Source organism: Scyliorhinus torazame, chromosome 2 (assembly GCF_047496885.1).
Source record: "Scyliorhinus torazame isolate Kashiwa2021f chromosome 2, sScyTor2.1, whole genome shotgun sequence".
Classification (NCBI taxonomy): domain Eukaryota; kingdom Metazoa; phylum Chordata; class Chondrichthyes; order Carcharhiniformes; family Scyliorhinidae; genus Scyliorhinus; species Scyliorhinus torazame.
Window position 1 is genome coordinate 170,871,010 of NC_092708.1, and position 18,548 is coordinate 170,889,557.

The 18,548-nt window shown below is 50.6% G+C and overlaps 1 protein-coding gene across 1 annotated transcript; it reads right to left on the reverse strand.

Moving 5' to 3' along the window:
- Positions 1–15,231: 15,231 nt before the first annotated feature.
- LOC140407010 (gamma-crystallin S-1-like) lies at positions 15,232–17,700 on the reverse strand. Its single transcript, XM_072494803.1, has 2 exons — positions 17,425–17,700; positions 15,232–15,577 (listed from the first exon to the last, which is right to left on the reverse strand). Exons 1-2 carry the CDS (start codon positions 17,698–17,700, stop codon positions 15,302–15,304), a joined length of 552 nt encoding a protein of 183 aa, XP_072350904.1. The 3' UTR covers positions 15,232–15,301.
- Positions 17,701–18,548: the final 848 nt, after the last annotated feature.

An 18,548-nucleotide genomic window follows, 5' to 3' on the forward strand; every position in this document is an offset into this window, starting at 1 on the left:
CCAAGCTAAATTGCCCCTTAATTGGGAAAAAAGAATTGGGTTTAAATTTATTTTTTTTAAACTGAGCAGTTTGACTGTAGGTAAATGAGCTGCTCTGACATGCTCAATGTCTCATGTTTATGAAAGTTTCTAAATTCAATGGAAACTAATCAGCCCCTGATGATGATATTGTGCACTTGTCTACAATGATGACTGTCTGTATAAGGCATCACTAATTTCCTGGATTCTGCAAGAGGACGGCACCTATATTGTCATGATGTCTATGTCTTCCTCAGAATCTGCCTGGTCTGTAGTGGGTAGTGTTATCATACCCTGGGATAGTGCATGGTCAATTCCAACTCCACAGGCCCTGGAGTCCCAACACTAGTGAATTATCCAGTGATTTGCTGAAATCTTTGACCCTTGACTGCTCCAATGACTTACAAGCACCAGATTTGCAAGTGAAGAAACTCAGAAAAAACTGTTTGGTTGTAACAACAATAGAGATAAGATATGCAATGATTATCATAGAATATTGACCAGGTATTCTACTACTCACCCCCTTTTACCATCCCACCCTCTACCCAAAAACACACAAGATAGACACGCACATGGAAAAGGGAAAGGGATAACATGATAGGGATTAAAATTGATGAGAAAGAGATGAGTGTCCTTGTCACTGAAATTGAAATCATTGTGGCCGGCTTTTTTCCCAGGGTGCAGATTGTTAAAACCACCAATTATGTTGCTAACAAGGTTCTTGTGGCTAGAATATTCAGGGAGGACTCACAGACTGTGGGATCACTTTAACTTGGGGAGTCACTTTAACTTGTATTAACCTGGGCCTTTACACAGAATATCCACCTCAGGTCTGTTTAATTCTAACTTGCTCCCACCTCCACCAAATTAACTATCAGCCTCACTAAGATAAGACTCGAGTTCTCCGCATGATAATTTTAAAAGGGTTTTCAAACAACCCACCCTGCCTTTCAGCTGGTCCTGGACTGGATTTTTCCCTGCAGGTTAAACTGAATGTATAGAGATAGGTCTCCATCCTGGACCTTCAGAAAGATCCATCAGTTGAGAGAGAAATCAGAGGTCTGGACCCCCAGCTCTGTCTTCAGGCTTTAAACACTCACAAGCTGGATAGAGATCTCTTTCCTTCAGGTCTTTAGTCAGAGGCCATCAGGTAAGAGAGGGGGATCAGAGCTGTGGCCTTCTAGCAGCTTGGTCAAAACGAAACTTCCCCAGAATGATGTCTGCCTTCCTGTGCAGAGTGTTCTGGAATGGACAGCCCCAATCAGCATCGAGTGCCAGTTAAGAACCGGGAATTTAAAACAGCTTTTTGGCTGCCAGCTAAGCCCATAGATGATGAGTTATCACTGATGTCAGCACAGCCTGCTGGGAGTTTTGTTTCCTTTTCGAATTAAAGGAGAAGTCCATCTTAAATGTATAGGACCCAGTAATTGTCCAAGTACAAAATTTATAACAGCCCAAACAACAAAAAATAAAGGGAATACACAGGGAAACTAATTTACATCAGCCAATTACTTTTTTTTAAAAATTTGTAATAGATTTAGAGTACCCAATCCATTTTCCCCAAATTAATGGGCAATTTAGCAAGTTCAATCCACCTACCCTGCACATCTTTGTGTTGTGGAGGCGAAACCCACGCAAACATGGGGTGAATGTGCAAACTCCACACGGACAGTGACCCAGGGCCGGGATCAAACCTGGGACCTCGGCGCCGTGAGACTGCAATGCTTACCACTGAGCCACTGTGCTGCCCTGGCATCAGCCAATTATAGCTCTTTGTCTACCACATTGGTAGACAATGCCGAGATTTGGTGTTGCAGTTTTAGCACCATGGGCTTCAACTGTACAGGCACAGTGTGAAGAGTATTTATAAGATAGTTACAAGTAGCTGCCGACCTGTTTCAACACTAGCAGGATAACTATATATGAAGTCACTAAATGTCTGACAGGAAAAGACTAGAGCAAAGAGTTGCAAGTGGAGATCCCATTGGGAATTGAATAAAAACAATATCTGCCTACTGGAGACATGAATGTTGTAAGCTTTGAAGATTCTTCATCTAGCGTGTCTGTCAGAACCAGCATTTTGCATTCAGGGTGCTGAGAGCCTTGAAGGTAGTCATGTCAACTATCACATATTCCAGTGTCTTCATAGGCGGTCTGACCAGCGCCTTGTTTAAGTGAATTGGATTAATACATATCCTGATTGTGCCGTCTTTCTTTACTGCAGCCACCATTGCCAAAACCCATTTGGTTCTGCGCCCATGGGAAATATGACAACCGGTGTGACCATTCAATGCAGCTCATTGACTGCTTTCTGCTTTATGGCTATCGGGACTTGTCTCAGAGCACAAACTGTTGGTGGTACCAATCATACTGCCAACTCCTGACACCATGGGCTGGATTCATGGACAGAAAAACTGGTGTATTCATAGCCCGCAGGGGGCTAGCAGGGACCCATCGTGAATCTAGCAGCTTTAGCTGCAGATACGGGCCCCCGCACTTCCAGGTCAGAGGCCGCGCATGTGGACGGTGGCGGCCTCCAGCAGCCACACCGTGCTCCATGGCAGACTCAAACCGTGGAGCTGGACCTCCTAAATAGTCGCACGCCCGACCCGGACCGACCGCCCAAAAATAGCGCGGCCCCGTATGAGGCCCCCCTGCCCTCCGATTGGCAGGCCCTGACCATGGCGGCCGCGGACTGAGTCTGCAGCCGCCACGCGAGTATCCCAAATGGCAGGACCACATTAGATTCATGCCATCGGGACTTCGGCCGGTTGGGGCGGAGAATGGCAGGGCGGGCCGCCAGCAATGGCCGCAGGTAGGGGATACGTGACGCGGTGTACTTCTCGGGTACGCTGCTTTTCGGAGCCCGGAGAATCGGGGAACCGGTCCTGGTCCCGATTCCATGCACAAAAGTGGATTCTCTGCCCCGGCGCCAGACGCGATTTCGGCGTCGGGGTGCGGAGAATCCAGCCCCATGTTTATGTGCTGGACTCCCAAAGACTGATGGCTAAAGAAACCTAGCAAACAATAGTTTATTCACTAATCTGAGTAGATCTTAGATGCTTACACTCTGCTTGCACTCCAAGGAAAACTCCCCTGCTTCCATCATGTGACTTCTTAAGAAACCATGTCTTCACGTTTTCACTTGGCCACTGCAGAAGACGTCAGACTTCCACTTTATTTTGGTTTTCAGACTTGTCTCATCAACCCTCTTCACTTCTTTAATGTGTTTTTGTAGCTCTCCTCTGAACCTTCAACATTTCTCTTGGATCTCAAATGGATTTTCTAGAGGGAGGTGAGTTGTTTAGATCAACATAATAATGTCTGAGAATATTCCAAACGAAATCAAAAGACAATTCCAGATTTCTCACTTAATCCCTCTTCACTTCTTTAATGTGTTCAAGCCATCTTTAAATATGGTGAAGACCAATAACTGGGGCAACCACACTGAAGCCTGTCTGTCCTACCAAATATTTGCAGGACAGAGCCCGACTGCAGCTTCTCTACTGAAAGTCAATTTCACTCCCTTTGACTGTGAGCAGCCTCTAACTGCACATCTGAAGGCTATTTCAAATGAGGAATTAGCCTTGTTAGTTGTGAGAGCAGTTCACACTCCTGAACTTTCAAGTACCTCCTCGAAGGCAGAGGCACCATGTCTCAGAGGATGATTATTACACTGCATGTCCAGCAACCTTTGCCTGAACAATGTGCCTGAACTTTAGGAGCAGTAGCAGCATCGAGGGAGCTGCCAACAATTAACAGTAAAGAGCAGGGCATCACCAGGAGGATCCTTTCATGGCTAAAGTGTAACTGTCTGAATTGGCAGAGGATGGTTGAGCATGTTGCTGCCAGACGTCTGGGGTCTAGGGGCTCCAGATGCGGCTAGGGGTGAGTGTGCAGAGCAAGGTTTGCCAGCAAAACCGGCTCGCTGGATGGCACTCTGAGAGAAGGCAGGACATTAATGGTAAGGATGGGGGAGGCTTGGAAAATTTGAGGGTCCCTAACTGATTGTCAGTCTCCCTTCTTCCCCAATTCCTTCAAGATGAAGAAAGATTGCTGATGAGGATACTGTGAAGGCTGTCCTTGCCGTGCTTGTGGCAGCCGAGGTGGGCAGATGTCGTAAAAGGCACCAATGCCAATCCAGGCTTGAGGCGGTACCACATGGAGGGGCCACCACAAACCATGATGTCTGTCGTGGAAACTTTAATAAAGACAAATTCTTCGAGGTTCGATTTAAGGAAATTTATTGACACAAATATATTTGAAGAGAGACGAGTGGTCTGGCTGCATAGAAAGCATATCTTTATAGTCTGAAATAACAGCTTGAAGTAAACAGCCATGTTTATATTAAATAGACCTTGGAAAGTACGTAAGTTGAAATATGTAGTACATATGTTCTTGCCCTTGGCTAAAAACAACTCGAGTACACATTTTGTTATCTTTCAGAGGACAATGTGTTATCATAATAAGGCCGAGACCAAAATATTAAGCAGCATTTTGTTTATGTTACCTGACCTACTTATTTTCATTCAAAAGCAGTGTTAAACTATAGTCAAGCATTTCCCAGCATGCTTCTAAGTGGGCAACTCATTAATTTCCCTTCCACAATGTCCCAGCTGCCTATCTGGCTAGCGAGAGGGCCAGAAAGGGAGGCCAGAGCCGGCCCAAGGTGTACAGGCATCGTTGGTTCTTTCATGAGCTGACAGACAGCATATGTGTGGAAGACCCTGGCCGGGATTCTCTGAGCCCCCGCTCCGCAATTGCGCCCAGCGCGGGGGGGTGGGGGGGGGGAATGGGGCATCGTGCCCGCGACGCCTTTCCGCGATTCTCTGGCGATCAAAGAATCACCGGCAGTCGCGCGCATGCGTTCGGCGCGTTGCCAGTTGGGGGCCTTTGAAAGAGGCCCCCACGGTGATTCTCCACGGATGACCGGTTGAGTTCCCGCCGGCGTGGTTCACATATGGTTCCACCTGGTGGGAGCTCGGATTCGCGGCTGCAGTGTCCGTCCTGGTGGGGGGCGGGAGGATCCGTCATTGGGGAGGGGGGGGGTCTCCACGACGGCCAAGCCCGCGATCGAGGGCCACCGATCGGCGGGCATGCGTGATCTTGAGGGGGGGGGCCTAGTTCTTCGATGCCAGTCCACGGTGTGGTTGCCCCATGCTGCGCAGGGCCAGCACCGCAGGCAGCCGCCGCACGCATGCATGGATCCGCGGCCAGAAGTGCAGGACCCCGTATCAGCAGCCGGAGCTGCATGGAGCACTCTGGGGCCCTGCAAGCCCCCTTAGAAATGGAGAATCACCCTGGACTTTCTAGAAAAATGTCCGAAGTGATTCGCGCCGGTTTTCTCGCGGGTGTTGGGACATAGTCCCATTATTGGAGAATCCCGTCCCCTGTCTCAGCAAAGAGATAGTGCAGCACTTGTGCCATGTCTTCACGAACATGGCACCCCATGGAGGCAGAGGTGCCCTCTGCTGGTGGCTGTGAAGGTCACTGCAACATAAATCTCTATGCCATCGAGTGGGTCCAGGTCTCGAGAGGGAACCTATGTGGCATTTCCCAGTTTTCAACCCACAGTATCATCTGGGAAGTGACTGATGCCCTGTAAGCCCAGGCATCAGACTATATCACCTTCAAGCTGGACCAGGCCCACCAATATTCCCGGGCTGCAGGTTTCGCTGCCATCTCCGGGATGCCCTGAGTCCGGGAATCCGTCAATGGCACACATGTCGCCCTGGAGCACCAGTCATCAGGAAATGCCCCGTATTAACAGGAAGGGCTTCCACTCCCTGAATGTTCAGATTGTGTGGAGCCACCGCCTCAGAATCATGCACGTGTGTGCCCGCTACCCAGGGAGAGTGCATGGCAGCTACATCCTTGGGCACTCAAAGATCCCCGGTGTCTTCGAGGACCACTCCCAGATGACAGGTTGGCTCATGGGGGACAAAGCATACCCAGTGAGGACATGACTATTGACGCTGGTGCAGAAGCCTCTTACTGAGGTGGAGACCCAATATAATGAGACCCATGTTGCCACCCATGCTGTCATTGAGCAGTGCATCAGGCTGCTGAAAATGCAGTTTCGATGCCCTGACCGCTCCAGCAGTGCCTCGCAGTATACCCCCCAGAGGATCTCCCACTTTATGGTGGTCTGCTGTGCCCTCCACATCTGGCATAGTAGCAGGCGTCATGCTGGAGGAGGAGGAGGAGGAGGAGGGACAGGAGGAGGCACAGGACATGCGGCCTCTTCTGAGGAGGGGGACCAGGAGGGGCTAGAGGATGACACAGTGGAAGAGCTAAAGAATGGAGGACAGGCAGAGATGAGGGTCCGACATGCCAGGAGGACGAAGCTGTGTCCTTTAGCTCACTCCATTCCTCCCCACTTCCACACCAAATCCACCCCCACCAATCCCCCTACTTCCCCCCATTCCCCCACTTCCCCACCCATTCCCCCATTTCCTCCCTCCCCCAATTCCTTCCCATTTCCTGCGCCCCACATTTCCCCTATTCCCTCACCCCTCCAGCCCCTCCCCCACCCATCATAGCCCCCCCTTTCCGACCACCTTGTTCCCCCCTCCAATGGTCTGTGTAACATCATTCCAGGGTGATGGGCCTGTGTCGACACTGTTAGCGGGTCAATATACAAGGCAAAATAGTGATGACGACTCGCTGTGAGGAAAGATCTGGGGCTGGATTCTCCGTTTTTGGGATATGTCCCCACGCCCTCGTAAAAACTGTGGCCTTTCACGACAGGAAAACTGGCGTGAAAGGGCCACATATTCATAGCCCTGCAGGGGGCTAGCAGTGACCCGTCAGGAAGCTTGCAGCTTTTGCTGCAGATATGGGCCCCTGCACTTCTGGGTCAGAGACTGCGCATGCCGGCATCCTCCAGCGGCCGTGCTCCATGGCAGACTCAAACCATGGAGCTGGAACTTCCAAATAGTGCCCCCGATCAGCTGCGTGCGCAACCCTGACCGCCCGGCCAAAATTAGCCCGGGCCCATATCAGGCCCCCCGCCCTCCCCCCTGCCCTCCGATCGGCCCGCCCCGACCATTGCAGCTGTGGACTGATTCCGCAGCCGCCACGCGAATTTCACGACCGGCAGGACCATGTTAGTTCCACGCCGTCGGGAATTCGGCCAGTCGGGGGCAGACAATGGCGGGGTGGGCCTCCAGCAATGGCCGCAGGTAGAGGATACGCGGCGCGGCGTACTCTCCGAATATGCCGCTTTTCGGGGCCCGGAGAATCGGGGAAGAGGCGCCGGTCCTGATTTTGTGCGGGGAAATGGATTCTCCACCCCGGTGCTGGCTGCGATTCCGACGTCGGGGCCCGGAGAATCGGGGAAGAGGCGCCGGTCCCGATTTCGTGCGGGGAAATGGATTCTCCAACCCGGTGCTGGCTGCGATTCCGACGTCTGGGTGCGGAGAATCGGGGAAGAGGCACCGGTCCCGATTCTGTGCGGGGAATTGGATTCTCCGTCCCGGTGCTGGCTGCGATTCCGACGTCGGGGCCCGGAGAATCGTTGAAGAGGCGCCGGTCCCGATTCCGTGCGGGGAAATGGATTCTCCACCCCGGTGCTGGCTGCGATTCCGACGTCGGGGCCCGGAGAATTGGGGAAGAGGCGCCGGTCCTGGGGCGAAATTCTCCTACCCGCCCCGCCACATTTCCGCCCCGACCGGCCGGTGGGAGTCTCCGTAACACCGGCCGGTCAATGGGGTTTCCCATTGTGGGGCAGCCCCACGCCGTCGGGAAACCCCCGGGCGCCGGCAAAACGGAGACTCCCGCCGGCGGAGAATGACGCCCCTGATTCTGTGCGGGGAAATGGATTCTCTGTCCCGGTGCTGGCTGCGATTCCGACTTCGGGGTGCGGAGAATCGGGGAAGAGGCGCCGGTCCCGATTCCGTGCGGGGAAATGGATTCTCCACCCCGGTGCTGGCTGCGATTCCGACTTCGGGGTGCGGAGAATCAGGGAAGAGGCACCGGTCCCGATTCCGTGCGGGGAAATGGATTCCCCACCCCGGTGCTGGCTGCGATTCCGACGTCTGGGTGCGGAGAATCGGGGAAGAGGCACCGGTCCCAATTCTGTGCGGGGAATTGGATTCTCCGTCCCGGTGCTGGCTGCGATTCCGACGTCGGGGCCCGGAGAATCGTTGAAGAGGCGCCGGTCCTGATTCCGTGCAGGGAAATGGATTCTCCACCCCGGTGCTGGCTGCGATTCCTACTTCGGGGTGCGGAGAATCGTTGAAGAGGCGCCGGTCCCGATTCTGTGCGGGGAAATGGATTCTCCACCCCGGTGCTGGCTGCGATTCCGACTTCGGGGCCCGGAGAATCGGGGAAGAGGCACCGGTCCCGATTCCGTGCGGGGAAATGGATTCTCCACCCCGGTGCTGGCTGCGATTCCGACGTCTGGGTGCGGAGAATCGGGGAAGAGGCACCGGTCCCGATTCTGTGCGGGGAAATGGATTCTCCGTCCTCGTGCTGGCTGCGATTCCGACTTCGGGGTGCGGAGAATCGGGGAAGAGGCGCTGGTCCCGATTCCGTGCGGGGAAATGGATTCTCCTCCCCGGTGCTGGCTGCGATTCCGACGTCGGGGCCCGGAGAATCGGAGAAGAGGCGCCGGTCCCGATTCCGTGCGGGGAAATGGATTCTCCACCCCGGTGCTGGCTGCGATTCCGACGTCGGGGCCCGGAGAATCGGGGAAGAGGCGCCGGTCCCGATTCCGTGCGGGGAAATGGATTCTCCACCCCGGTGCTGGCTGCGATTCCGACGTCTGGGTGCGGAGAATCGGGGAAGAGGCACCGGTCCCGATTCCGTGCGGGGAAATGGATTCTCCGTCCCGGTGCTGGCTGCGATTCCGACGTCGGGGCCCGGAGAATCGTTGAAGAGGCGCCGGTCCTGATTCCGTGCGGGGAAATGGATTCTCCACCCCGGTGCTGGCTGCGATTCCTACTTCGGGGTGCGGAGAATCGTTGAAGAGGCGCCGGTCCCGATTGTGTGCGGGGAAATGGATTCTCCACCCCGGTGCTGGCTGCGATTCCGACTTCGGGGCCCGGAGAATCGGGGAAGAGGCACCGGTCCCGATTCCATGCGGGGAAATGGATTCTCCACCCCGGTGCTGGCTGCGATTCCGACGTCTGGGTGCGGAGAATCGGGGAAGAGGCACCGGTCCCGATTCTGTGCGGGGAAATGGATTCTCCGTCCTCGTGCTGGCTGCGATTCCGACTTCGGGGTGCGGAGAATCGGGGAAGAGGCGCTGGTCCCGATTCCGTGCGGGGAAATGGATTCTCCACCCCGGTGCTGGCTGCGATTCCGATGTCGGGGCCCGGAGAATCGGGGAAGAGGCGCCGGTCCCGATTCCGTGCGGGGAAATGGATTCTCCACCCCGGTGCTGGCTGCGATTCCGACGTCTGGGTGCGGAGAATCGGGGAAGAGGCGCCGGTCCCGATTCCGTGCGGGGAAATGGATTCTCCACCCCGGTGCTGGCTGCGATTCCGACGTCGGGGCCCGGAGAATCGGGGAAGAGGCGCCGGTCCCGATTCCGTGCGGGGAAATGGATTCTCCACCCCGGTGCTGGCTGCGATTCCGACGTCGGGGTGCGGAGAATCGGGGAAGAGGCACCGGTCCCGATTCTGTGCGGGGAAATGGATTCTCCGTCCCGGTGCTGGCTGCGATTCCGACTTCGGGGTGCGGAGAATCGGGGAAGAGGCGCCGGTCCCGATTCCGTGCGGGGAAATGGATTCTCCACCCCGGTGCTGGCTGCGATTCCGACTTTCGGGTGCGGAGAATCGGGGAAGAGGCGCCGGTCCCGATTCCGTGCGGGGAAATGGATTCTCCACCCCGGTGCTGGCTGCGATTCCGACGTCGGGGCCCGGAGAATCGGGGAAGAGGCGCCGGTCCCGATTCCGTGCGGGGAAATGGATTCTCCACCCCGGTGCTGGCTGCGATTCCGACGTCTGGGTGCGGAGAATCGGGGAAGAGGCGCCGGTCCCGATTCCGTGCGGGGAAATGGATACTCCGTCCCGGTGCTGGCTGCGATTCCGACTTCGGGGTGCGGAGAATCGGGGAAGAGGCGCTGGTCCCGATTCCGTGCCGGGAAATGGATTCTCCACCCCGGTGCTGGCTGCGATTCCGACGTCGGGGCCCGGAGAATCGGGGAAGAGGCGCCGGTCCCGATTCCGTGCGGGGAAATGGATTCTCCACCCCGGTGCTGGCTGCGATTCCGACGTCGGGGCCCGGAGAATCGGGGAAGAGGCGCCGGTCCCGATTCCGTGCGGGGAAATGGATTCTCCACCCCGGTGCTGGCTGCGATTCCGACGTCTGGGTGCGGAGAATCGGGGAAGAGGCGCCGGTCCCGATTCCGTGCGGGGAAATGGATTCTCCACCCCGGTGCTGGCTGCGATTCCGACGTCGGGGCCCGGAGAATCGGGGAAGAGGCGCCGGTCCCTATTCCGTGCGGGGAAATGGATTCTCCACCCCGGTGCTGGCTGCGATTCCGACGTCGGGGTGCGGAGAATCGGGGAAGAGGCACCGGTCCCGATTCTGTGCGGGGAAATGGATTCTCCGTCCCGGTGCTGGCTGCGATTCCGACTTCGGGGTGCGGAGAATCGGGGAAGAGGCGCCGGTCCCGATTCCGTGCGGGGAAATGGATTCTCCACCCCGGTGCTGGCTGCGATTCCGACTTTCGGGTGCGGAGAATCGGGGAAGAGGCGCCGGTCCCGATTCCGTGCGGGGAAATGGATTCTCCACCCCGGTGCTGGCTGCGATTCCGACGTCGGGGCCCGGAGAATCGGGGAAGAGGCGCCGGTCCCGATTCCGTGCGGGGAAATGGATTCTCCACCCCGGTGCTGGCTGCGATTCCGACGTCTGGGTGCGGAGAATCGGGGAAGAGGCGCCGGTCCCGATTCCGTGCGGGGAAATGGATACTCCGTCCCGGTGCTGGCTGCGATTCCGACGTCGGGGTGCGGAGAATCGGGGAAGAGGCGCCGGTCCCGATTCCGTGCAGGGAAATGGATTCTCCGTCCCGGTGCTGGCTGCGATTCCGAAATCGGGGTGCGGAGAATCCAGCCCCTGGTGCTTCTCAGGATCTGCTAAAGTCTGAATCCTGTCTTCCTTCTGACAGCACGCTCGCAGCCATCCTCTGAATGGAGTCTGTATCAGGGACTTTTGATCTTGACACCAGTTACAGGGGTGGAGGTGGTGGAGGTGGGGGCAGGCCCGCTGAGAAGATTGATATGTCAGAAACTTCACAAGTTTGAAATGGTTTAATAGTGAACATTTTACTGTAACAGATTTCCATTCCCCCGATAGTGACCTCACCAGTGCTCACTCAGTGTTCCTCACTCTTCTTGACCTTCTGTGGTCTTGTGCTACATATACATGTGTCTCGACAATGCACATCAGAGGTGGAGGCCGCGTGCTGCTTTCCACCCTGTGGCCCCTGGTGGACTTCCTCTGGAGGGCCTGGAGCCGGAGGGCCCCAGTCGACTTACCCAGTGTTACAGGCTTCACCATACTACCCTGTTCTGGCTGCTGCACTAGAGATGCGTCGGTGTCAGGAGGGGGGGAATCAGAAGAGACTGCCATAGATCCTTGGTGGTAAACCCCGTGTTATCCTCCTCCCTGAGGGTGCCCGTAGAGCCCTGGAGGAAACCATTGGCCGCACCTCCGACTGCTGACTCCCTTGGATGCTCCTGCCTCCACCTCATGTGCATCAGCAGCTGTATGCTACTCACCAAACTGTGCCCCAGAAGCCTAGCCACTAATGTCGCCCATCGAAGTGTGTATCTCTGTGCTGGTGGAGGGTGGGAATGAAAGCTGTACTGCATCACCAGTGTTCTCAGAGTTCTCCTCGGAGGTGATCGCTTGGGTGATCTCTTGGGAGCGACTCCTGATGGCCCGGCCTCGTCAGATGGAAATTCTGCGAGACAATGGACATGTGGTCAATGAAAAGGAAAGATCATTTTGTGGGGCATCAGCAACTCACCTGAGAGAGATCACCTGGGTAAAGGGGCAGTGGATCCTCACTTGCTGTCGCAGACTGACCTCGCTGTCAGTCACTGCTCTCTCCTCAGACAACCCCAAAATCTCCATCGCCCATCCCTCACGGGAGGTGAGGACTCAGATGTCTACGACTCCTCCCCCCATCTTTGGCCTTTCCATTTTATTGTGGGCTGTCTTCTCCTGCGGGAACAAAGAGAAGGCATTATGAACCACACGCTTGATAGGTCAGGGGGGTCTATAGCAGGTGGCATGTGTGGGCACACATCTAGTCACGAAGGGATCGCGCTGGTGGGTGCGAGGGGCTTCTGAGGAAGAAGCTTGAAGATCAGATGTAGGGAAAGTGCCTGGTGTCAGCCAGCCTATTGGGGAGAAGGAGTGGAGGTGGATTTGGGAATTTGAGGGGCAGCAGACAGAACTGATGCCAGGAGAGAGGTGGTAACTTACCCTCGCAGCTCGGTGGAGATGGTTTGTCTACTTCCGACATTGGACAGCGGTCCTCCTGGTCATGGTGCCCGCACTGACTGCCTCCGCCTCCCAGGCCGCATTGCTGACCCTGCTGCTGGGCCTCTGATCCCCACAGTGGAACAGGGTAACAGGGAACACCATCGACGGCATTGAGAAGCCTGGCCAGGTCCACACCCACAAAGCAAGGAGCAGGTCTGCGCGCTGCTATGCTTGCATCTTGATTGAGATTGAGTGTTGAGGGAGCGTTTAAAAGCCGTTCCCCCTTGTTAGTGGTGAGCCCTGAGGCACGGGTCTGGAGAGACAGACGGCGATGGTGCTAGGAATGATGAGATTCATGCAGGGGATCATTTTTGGCACTAAGTGCCATTGAATACAGGCTGTAACCTTGCCAATGCGGCCACTGAGAAACACCCTGCCAAACACGCACAAAAACGGACTTTAACTTTTGTCTACTGAATTGCGTCCAATGTTTCCAGTGGTCGGAGTGTTGTGTAAACAGATGACACAGATTTATGGTGATTGGCTGAAGAGCCATAGAACATAGAACATACAGTGCAGAAAGAGGCCATTTGGCCCATCGAGTCTGCACCGACCCATTTAAGCCCTCACTTCCACCCTATCCCCATAACCCAATAACCCCTCCTAGTACTAAAATGGCTATACATGATGCAGATGTGGAAAAGGCTGTTCCAATCAAACAACATCCATACAGACTTAACCCTTTAAAATTGGCACAGGTTAACAAAGAGACTGAGAATATGATTAAAAATGGCATAATTGAAGTGGGTTGCAGCCAATGGAGCTCACCCACAGTGATGGTACCTAAACCAGACAGTACCCAACGGTTGTGTGTGGACTATAGAAAGGTTAATGCAGTTACAAGAATGGACTCTTATCCTATCCCGCATTTGGAGGATTGCATTGAGAAAGTGGGACAATCAGTTTTTATTTCAAAATTGGATTTACTTAAAAGTTACTGGCAGGTACCTTTATCCGAAAGGGCGAAGGAGATTTCAGCTTTTGTGACTCCAGATGGTATATACCAATTCAAAGTTATGCCATTTGACATGAAAAACGCCCCAGCCACATTTCAACAGTTAACTAACAAAGTTGTTTCAGGATTACCCAATTGTGCGGTTTACATCGACGATCTGGTAATTTTCAGCCAGACATGTAAAGAACATTTGAAACATCTGATGGAGTTATTCGATCGGGAGTTATTCAGAAGGCGGGTTTGGTGATAAACCTAGCCAAAAGTGAATTTGGAAAGTCACTTTCCTTGGCCATACAATGATCCCACGGGATGTGAAAACAAAAGTTATTGGGGAGTTTCCGATGCCCTCGACACGACGGGAAATAATGCGATTTCTTGGTATGAGTGGATTTTACCGGAAATTTGTACCAAATTTTAGCAGTGTGGTCGCTCCACTGACAGACTTTCTCAAGAAGTGTAACAAATTCCAGAGGACAGTGGAGTGTCAACAGGCATTTGACGGCCTGAAGGCTGTGTTAACCACTGCTCCTGTGTTAGCCATCCCAAATTATACGAAACCTTTCAAAGTGGCTGTTGATGCGAGCGATGTGGGTGTAGGTGCGATGCTTCTACAAGACGACGACGAAGGGCGAGAGCGACCTGTTGGTTATTTTTCAAAGAAATTGAATTCTCACCAGAAAAAGTATTCGACGATTGAGAAGGAGACTTTGAGTTTGGTGCTGGCTTTGCAACATTTTCACATTTATGTGACCAGCAATCCGTCTGACACCGTTATATATACTGATCATAATCCATTTTTGGAGCAATTCCGGAATAACAATGCAAGGCTGTTTCACTGGAGTTTATTGTTCCAGCCATTTCATTTAAAAACAGTACATGTGGCAGGATGAGAAAACGTGACAGCCGATGCTTTGTCATAAATGTGATGAACGGAAGCAGTTTCAGTTGGAGGAAGAAGAACAAAAAAAAAATGGACTATATTATTATACATGTTTGTGTGTGTTGTTTTTTGAAATGAGAAAGTATATTTACTGTGTGCATTTGTTAAAGGATAGTGAAAAGGTGAAAAATGAAACCATCTTGAAGTTGATGGTTTATTTCTTTTCATGGGGGAGGTGTCATGTGAGAGTACCTTTTAAAAATGGGTGTTTAAGAAATGTACCTTTAAGAAATGGGTGTTTATCAGTGATGGCAGAGTGTGGGTGGAGCTGGGCTGTCTGTCAGCTTTTTACTTTAGTTTTAGACTGTTTGCTGCAGGGTGTGTTTTAGTTTCGTTTTCCGTGTTGGAGCTGAAGCCAGACAAAGCAGGTGTACTGTTGATCTCTCTGTCATGAAAAGACTATCTCTTGATCATTTGGTGAATTCGGAACTATGAATGTTTTCAGTAGTGAATGTAAACCTGGTGTACTTCTATTAAAAGGTGTTTCTTTTGTCTTCTGGATGTTCTTTGGGAAGTAATTAAGGATTACTTAGTGTTGTATTCTTTGGGGATTGTATTTGAATTAATGGTTGCTGCGATATTCACTGTATGTTTTAAAAAGGTTCATAGAATAAACATTGTTTTGCTTTAAAAAATACTTTTCCATTTCTGCTGTACCACACCTGCAGAGTGGGCTATGTGCTCCCCATACCACAATCCATTAAAAATTGTGGGTCCGGTGAACTCCATGATACACTTTGGGGTCCTCTAAACCCTGGTCCATAACAACACAATTACCCTGACAATCCAAACACAAATCAGTTGAAACAAAAAGCAGTTAAGTTATGTATATTTATTCTACTGACACATTTGTTAGAGAATTAAAACCATATTTGCCATAGAACAATCTAGAAATCTCTCATGCGCCTGAAAGATCCGATAGTTGAGTTGAAGCCGCCCCAGTCACTGTATCTCTTGTATTCACCGGGTCTCATGAAGTACTGTCGGCCTCTGTAGTTGGGATGTTCATAGAAGGTCCAGTAACCGTCCATCACATGGCAGGAGTGGATGTCACGGTAACGGAAACGATCGTAGACAGATGGACAGTCATCCATGAATTCCATCATCTGTCCTCCAAAGTCAGGCCTCTCGTAAATCCTCATTCTGTAGTTTCCACTTCGGTACTGTAATAGAAATAAAAGCATGTGTGTGATGACGGTATTAATTATACATTTGAAATAGTTGATCAAAATGGAACTGGTTGGTAAGAAGGGAATTCCTGAAGAATCATCTAATTAACAATAAAAGTAGAGCTGATAAAATTGACAGGACGTTTGGATTATTTTTCACCTGATTAACAGTGAGCAACCATTGTATAATTTCTGCAGTGTAAATTAGGCTCATCAAGGGTAAGACCATAAGGACTTTTCTTTTAATTAGTAAAAGCTTAATTTATTTTTCTTCAGATTAATATTATCTTGTCCCTCTATGTGGGTGATTTGGGAATCAGAGTACACAATACCAGTCAATGATGTCCTGGGATGTTTGTGGAATCAGTACATCATGACCTATAACAGCTTTCTGCTGAGTATTAATGTATTGTGTAAGTGGACCCAGGTGAGGATAACTCCACAGATAATGGGGTGATGGAATAGAAACTTTAAATTCAGCAATTTCATGGGTTGTCTGGAATATATTAGCTTAGTATCTGTTTTTGAGAGGGAATGGGAGGAGTTGATGAGGGTAATGTAACCAAGGGAGTAAATTGATTCGAAGGATTTGTGTGCAGCAACGTGCATTATTGTTGGGTTAATTATCCTGATCTCACTTTTATGTATCTTTGATGAAATAGAAAATATGACTGGAAGTGTCTATGCAGCACTCTCTGAATTCGGGATATTTCAAAACAAATCTGCCCTCATATTGTAACTAAACAAGTTAGAACAAGGAATTCCACACGGTTACAATGACAATTTCCATTAATCGCTCCTATCCAACATATCCTCTGTCTAAACCTAAATTCGAAACCTGAAATTCAATAAACTTATTTTCAGATTAAAATGTGTATTGAACTTGAATGGCTTTAATTAGGGATGTGCAGAATATTGGAATTGACCCAGTTACTCAGTTAATGTGGTGCTAGAATTATTAACACAAATAGAAAATATTCTATTGATGCGTTTAAGTTGAAGTGAGGTAAGTGTATGAGGAGAAAAGGGAAACAAGGATCCGCTCACAGTGGTGAACATAGAGGGATGGAGAATATTAATGTGGGGAATAAACATGTGGACATGACTGAAGATTGTTGCACTGAACGGCCTGTTTCTGTGCAATAAATTTGATGTAAATATATTATCCAATCATTGTCAAATGCTAATAATCTCCAACAGATTGTGTTTACGAGGTAGAAACTGATCTGGTCTCATTTTTGTTCCTTGTCCGGGGGGCAGCCATGTGCCAACCTAAGGTCCAAATTCAGCATTAGCACTCATGAACAGTTGATGCACAAATACCCTCCAGATGCAGTTTAAACATTTGAAGACCACAAATACTGGATGAGAGTGGACACTGAGGATGGGGCATATGAAGTGGTTGGAGAGATTGTGACCACAATTATTGTGAAGTCAGACGTGCACCCCTACTGTCCTTAGGACAACAGGAAGATTTTTCAGAAAATCAAATTCTCCGCGGTCTCACTTTAGGGAAATACAGCCATTTTAATCCATCGCAATCAAACTGCTCTCAGGGCATATAAAGCTGTGTCTTAGGCATCTCATTTACATTTTAAATAACCTAACCCTGTTTTAGGTAGCCAACAACTCTGCCTGAAAAATTTACATGACCCAATTTTGAGGAGCAATGTGTTCTAATTTCTACTAATGTAGATTTATATCCTTAAGAACTTAACTGTATAGCTTTACTGTTAGCCTGGAAGTGAGAATAACAAGATAACTCCTCTAATCTATGTGCTTTGCTCAATGAACATTTTTTTGACCTCAATCTGAGCAGAATATGTAAATTACCAACTTACATATGGGTAGGTGCGACATGAGCCGATGCTGTCATTGAATCCCATCCAGCGCTGGTAGTCAGGATATTCTCCTCTGCTCAGAACATACTGGTATCCCATGTAATTGGGTCTCTCATACATCACCCACCAGTCACTCATGACACGCATGGAGTTACAGCGACTGAAGTAAGAGGACAGGTCAGCACAGTCATTACTGCACTCATAGTGCCGACCCTGGAAGTTCTTGTCCTCGTAAAAGATAATCTGTGGAAAGAGACAAGATAAATTAATAAACATGAAAATCTAGCGATATTTATCAAGATCTCTCACATCTCTCTGTAGAAAATCAGACTGATTCTTGCCTTTGCCATTTTGAGCTCACAGTTAGATGAGTAACTGCTTTAACATAGCAACACGTTGTACAGTGTGGTATATATACGCTGTACAGAATGACCTCTCTACTCTGCTCCTTTGTTATTCATATGATTTGATGCTGAACATCAGCAAAAGGAGAACAAAACACATCACTTGACATGTTGCTTGACATGTCACTGATTCCCTTCACTTTGCTTCAGTTTCATTTTATTTGTTGTGTGAAAACAAAGAGGGAGAGTCCATCGTTCTTTCTACATTCTAACTGTTTACAAACAGCAATGGTCACAATATCCATTTTCAAGAACTTTTTTCCAAAGTCTACCCAGCTAGCTCAGTTTGTAAACTAACCAATACTGTTGCTATTTTCCACTGGAGAAACTTATGTACACCATGATCTGCAGCTACTCTCCCAATGATTCTTACAATCGGAGAATGCAAAAGTTGCTCAGGAACCTCATGCTCTACGTTAATGAATGCGATGATAGAACCACCTGACAACCTAGTCATGTGCCTAGTTTTAGCATGGATTAGATTATCATTGAGCCAGTTCCTTGCAATTTGAATGCAAGCACTTTATACAAAACATGCTGTGGGGCATGTATTGGTGTTATAGTCAGACAGATATCATGAAACGGAACTCAGCTAAGATGTATTTTCTTGTTGAATAAATTGCAATGTAATTGAGATTAAAAAATGTTGAAACGAAATTTGGGAAATTCAGCAGAAAAGGGGTTTGGCAGATTGTGGTGGCTCGAGACATACTCTGAGGG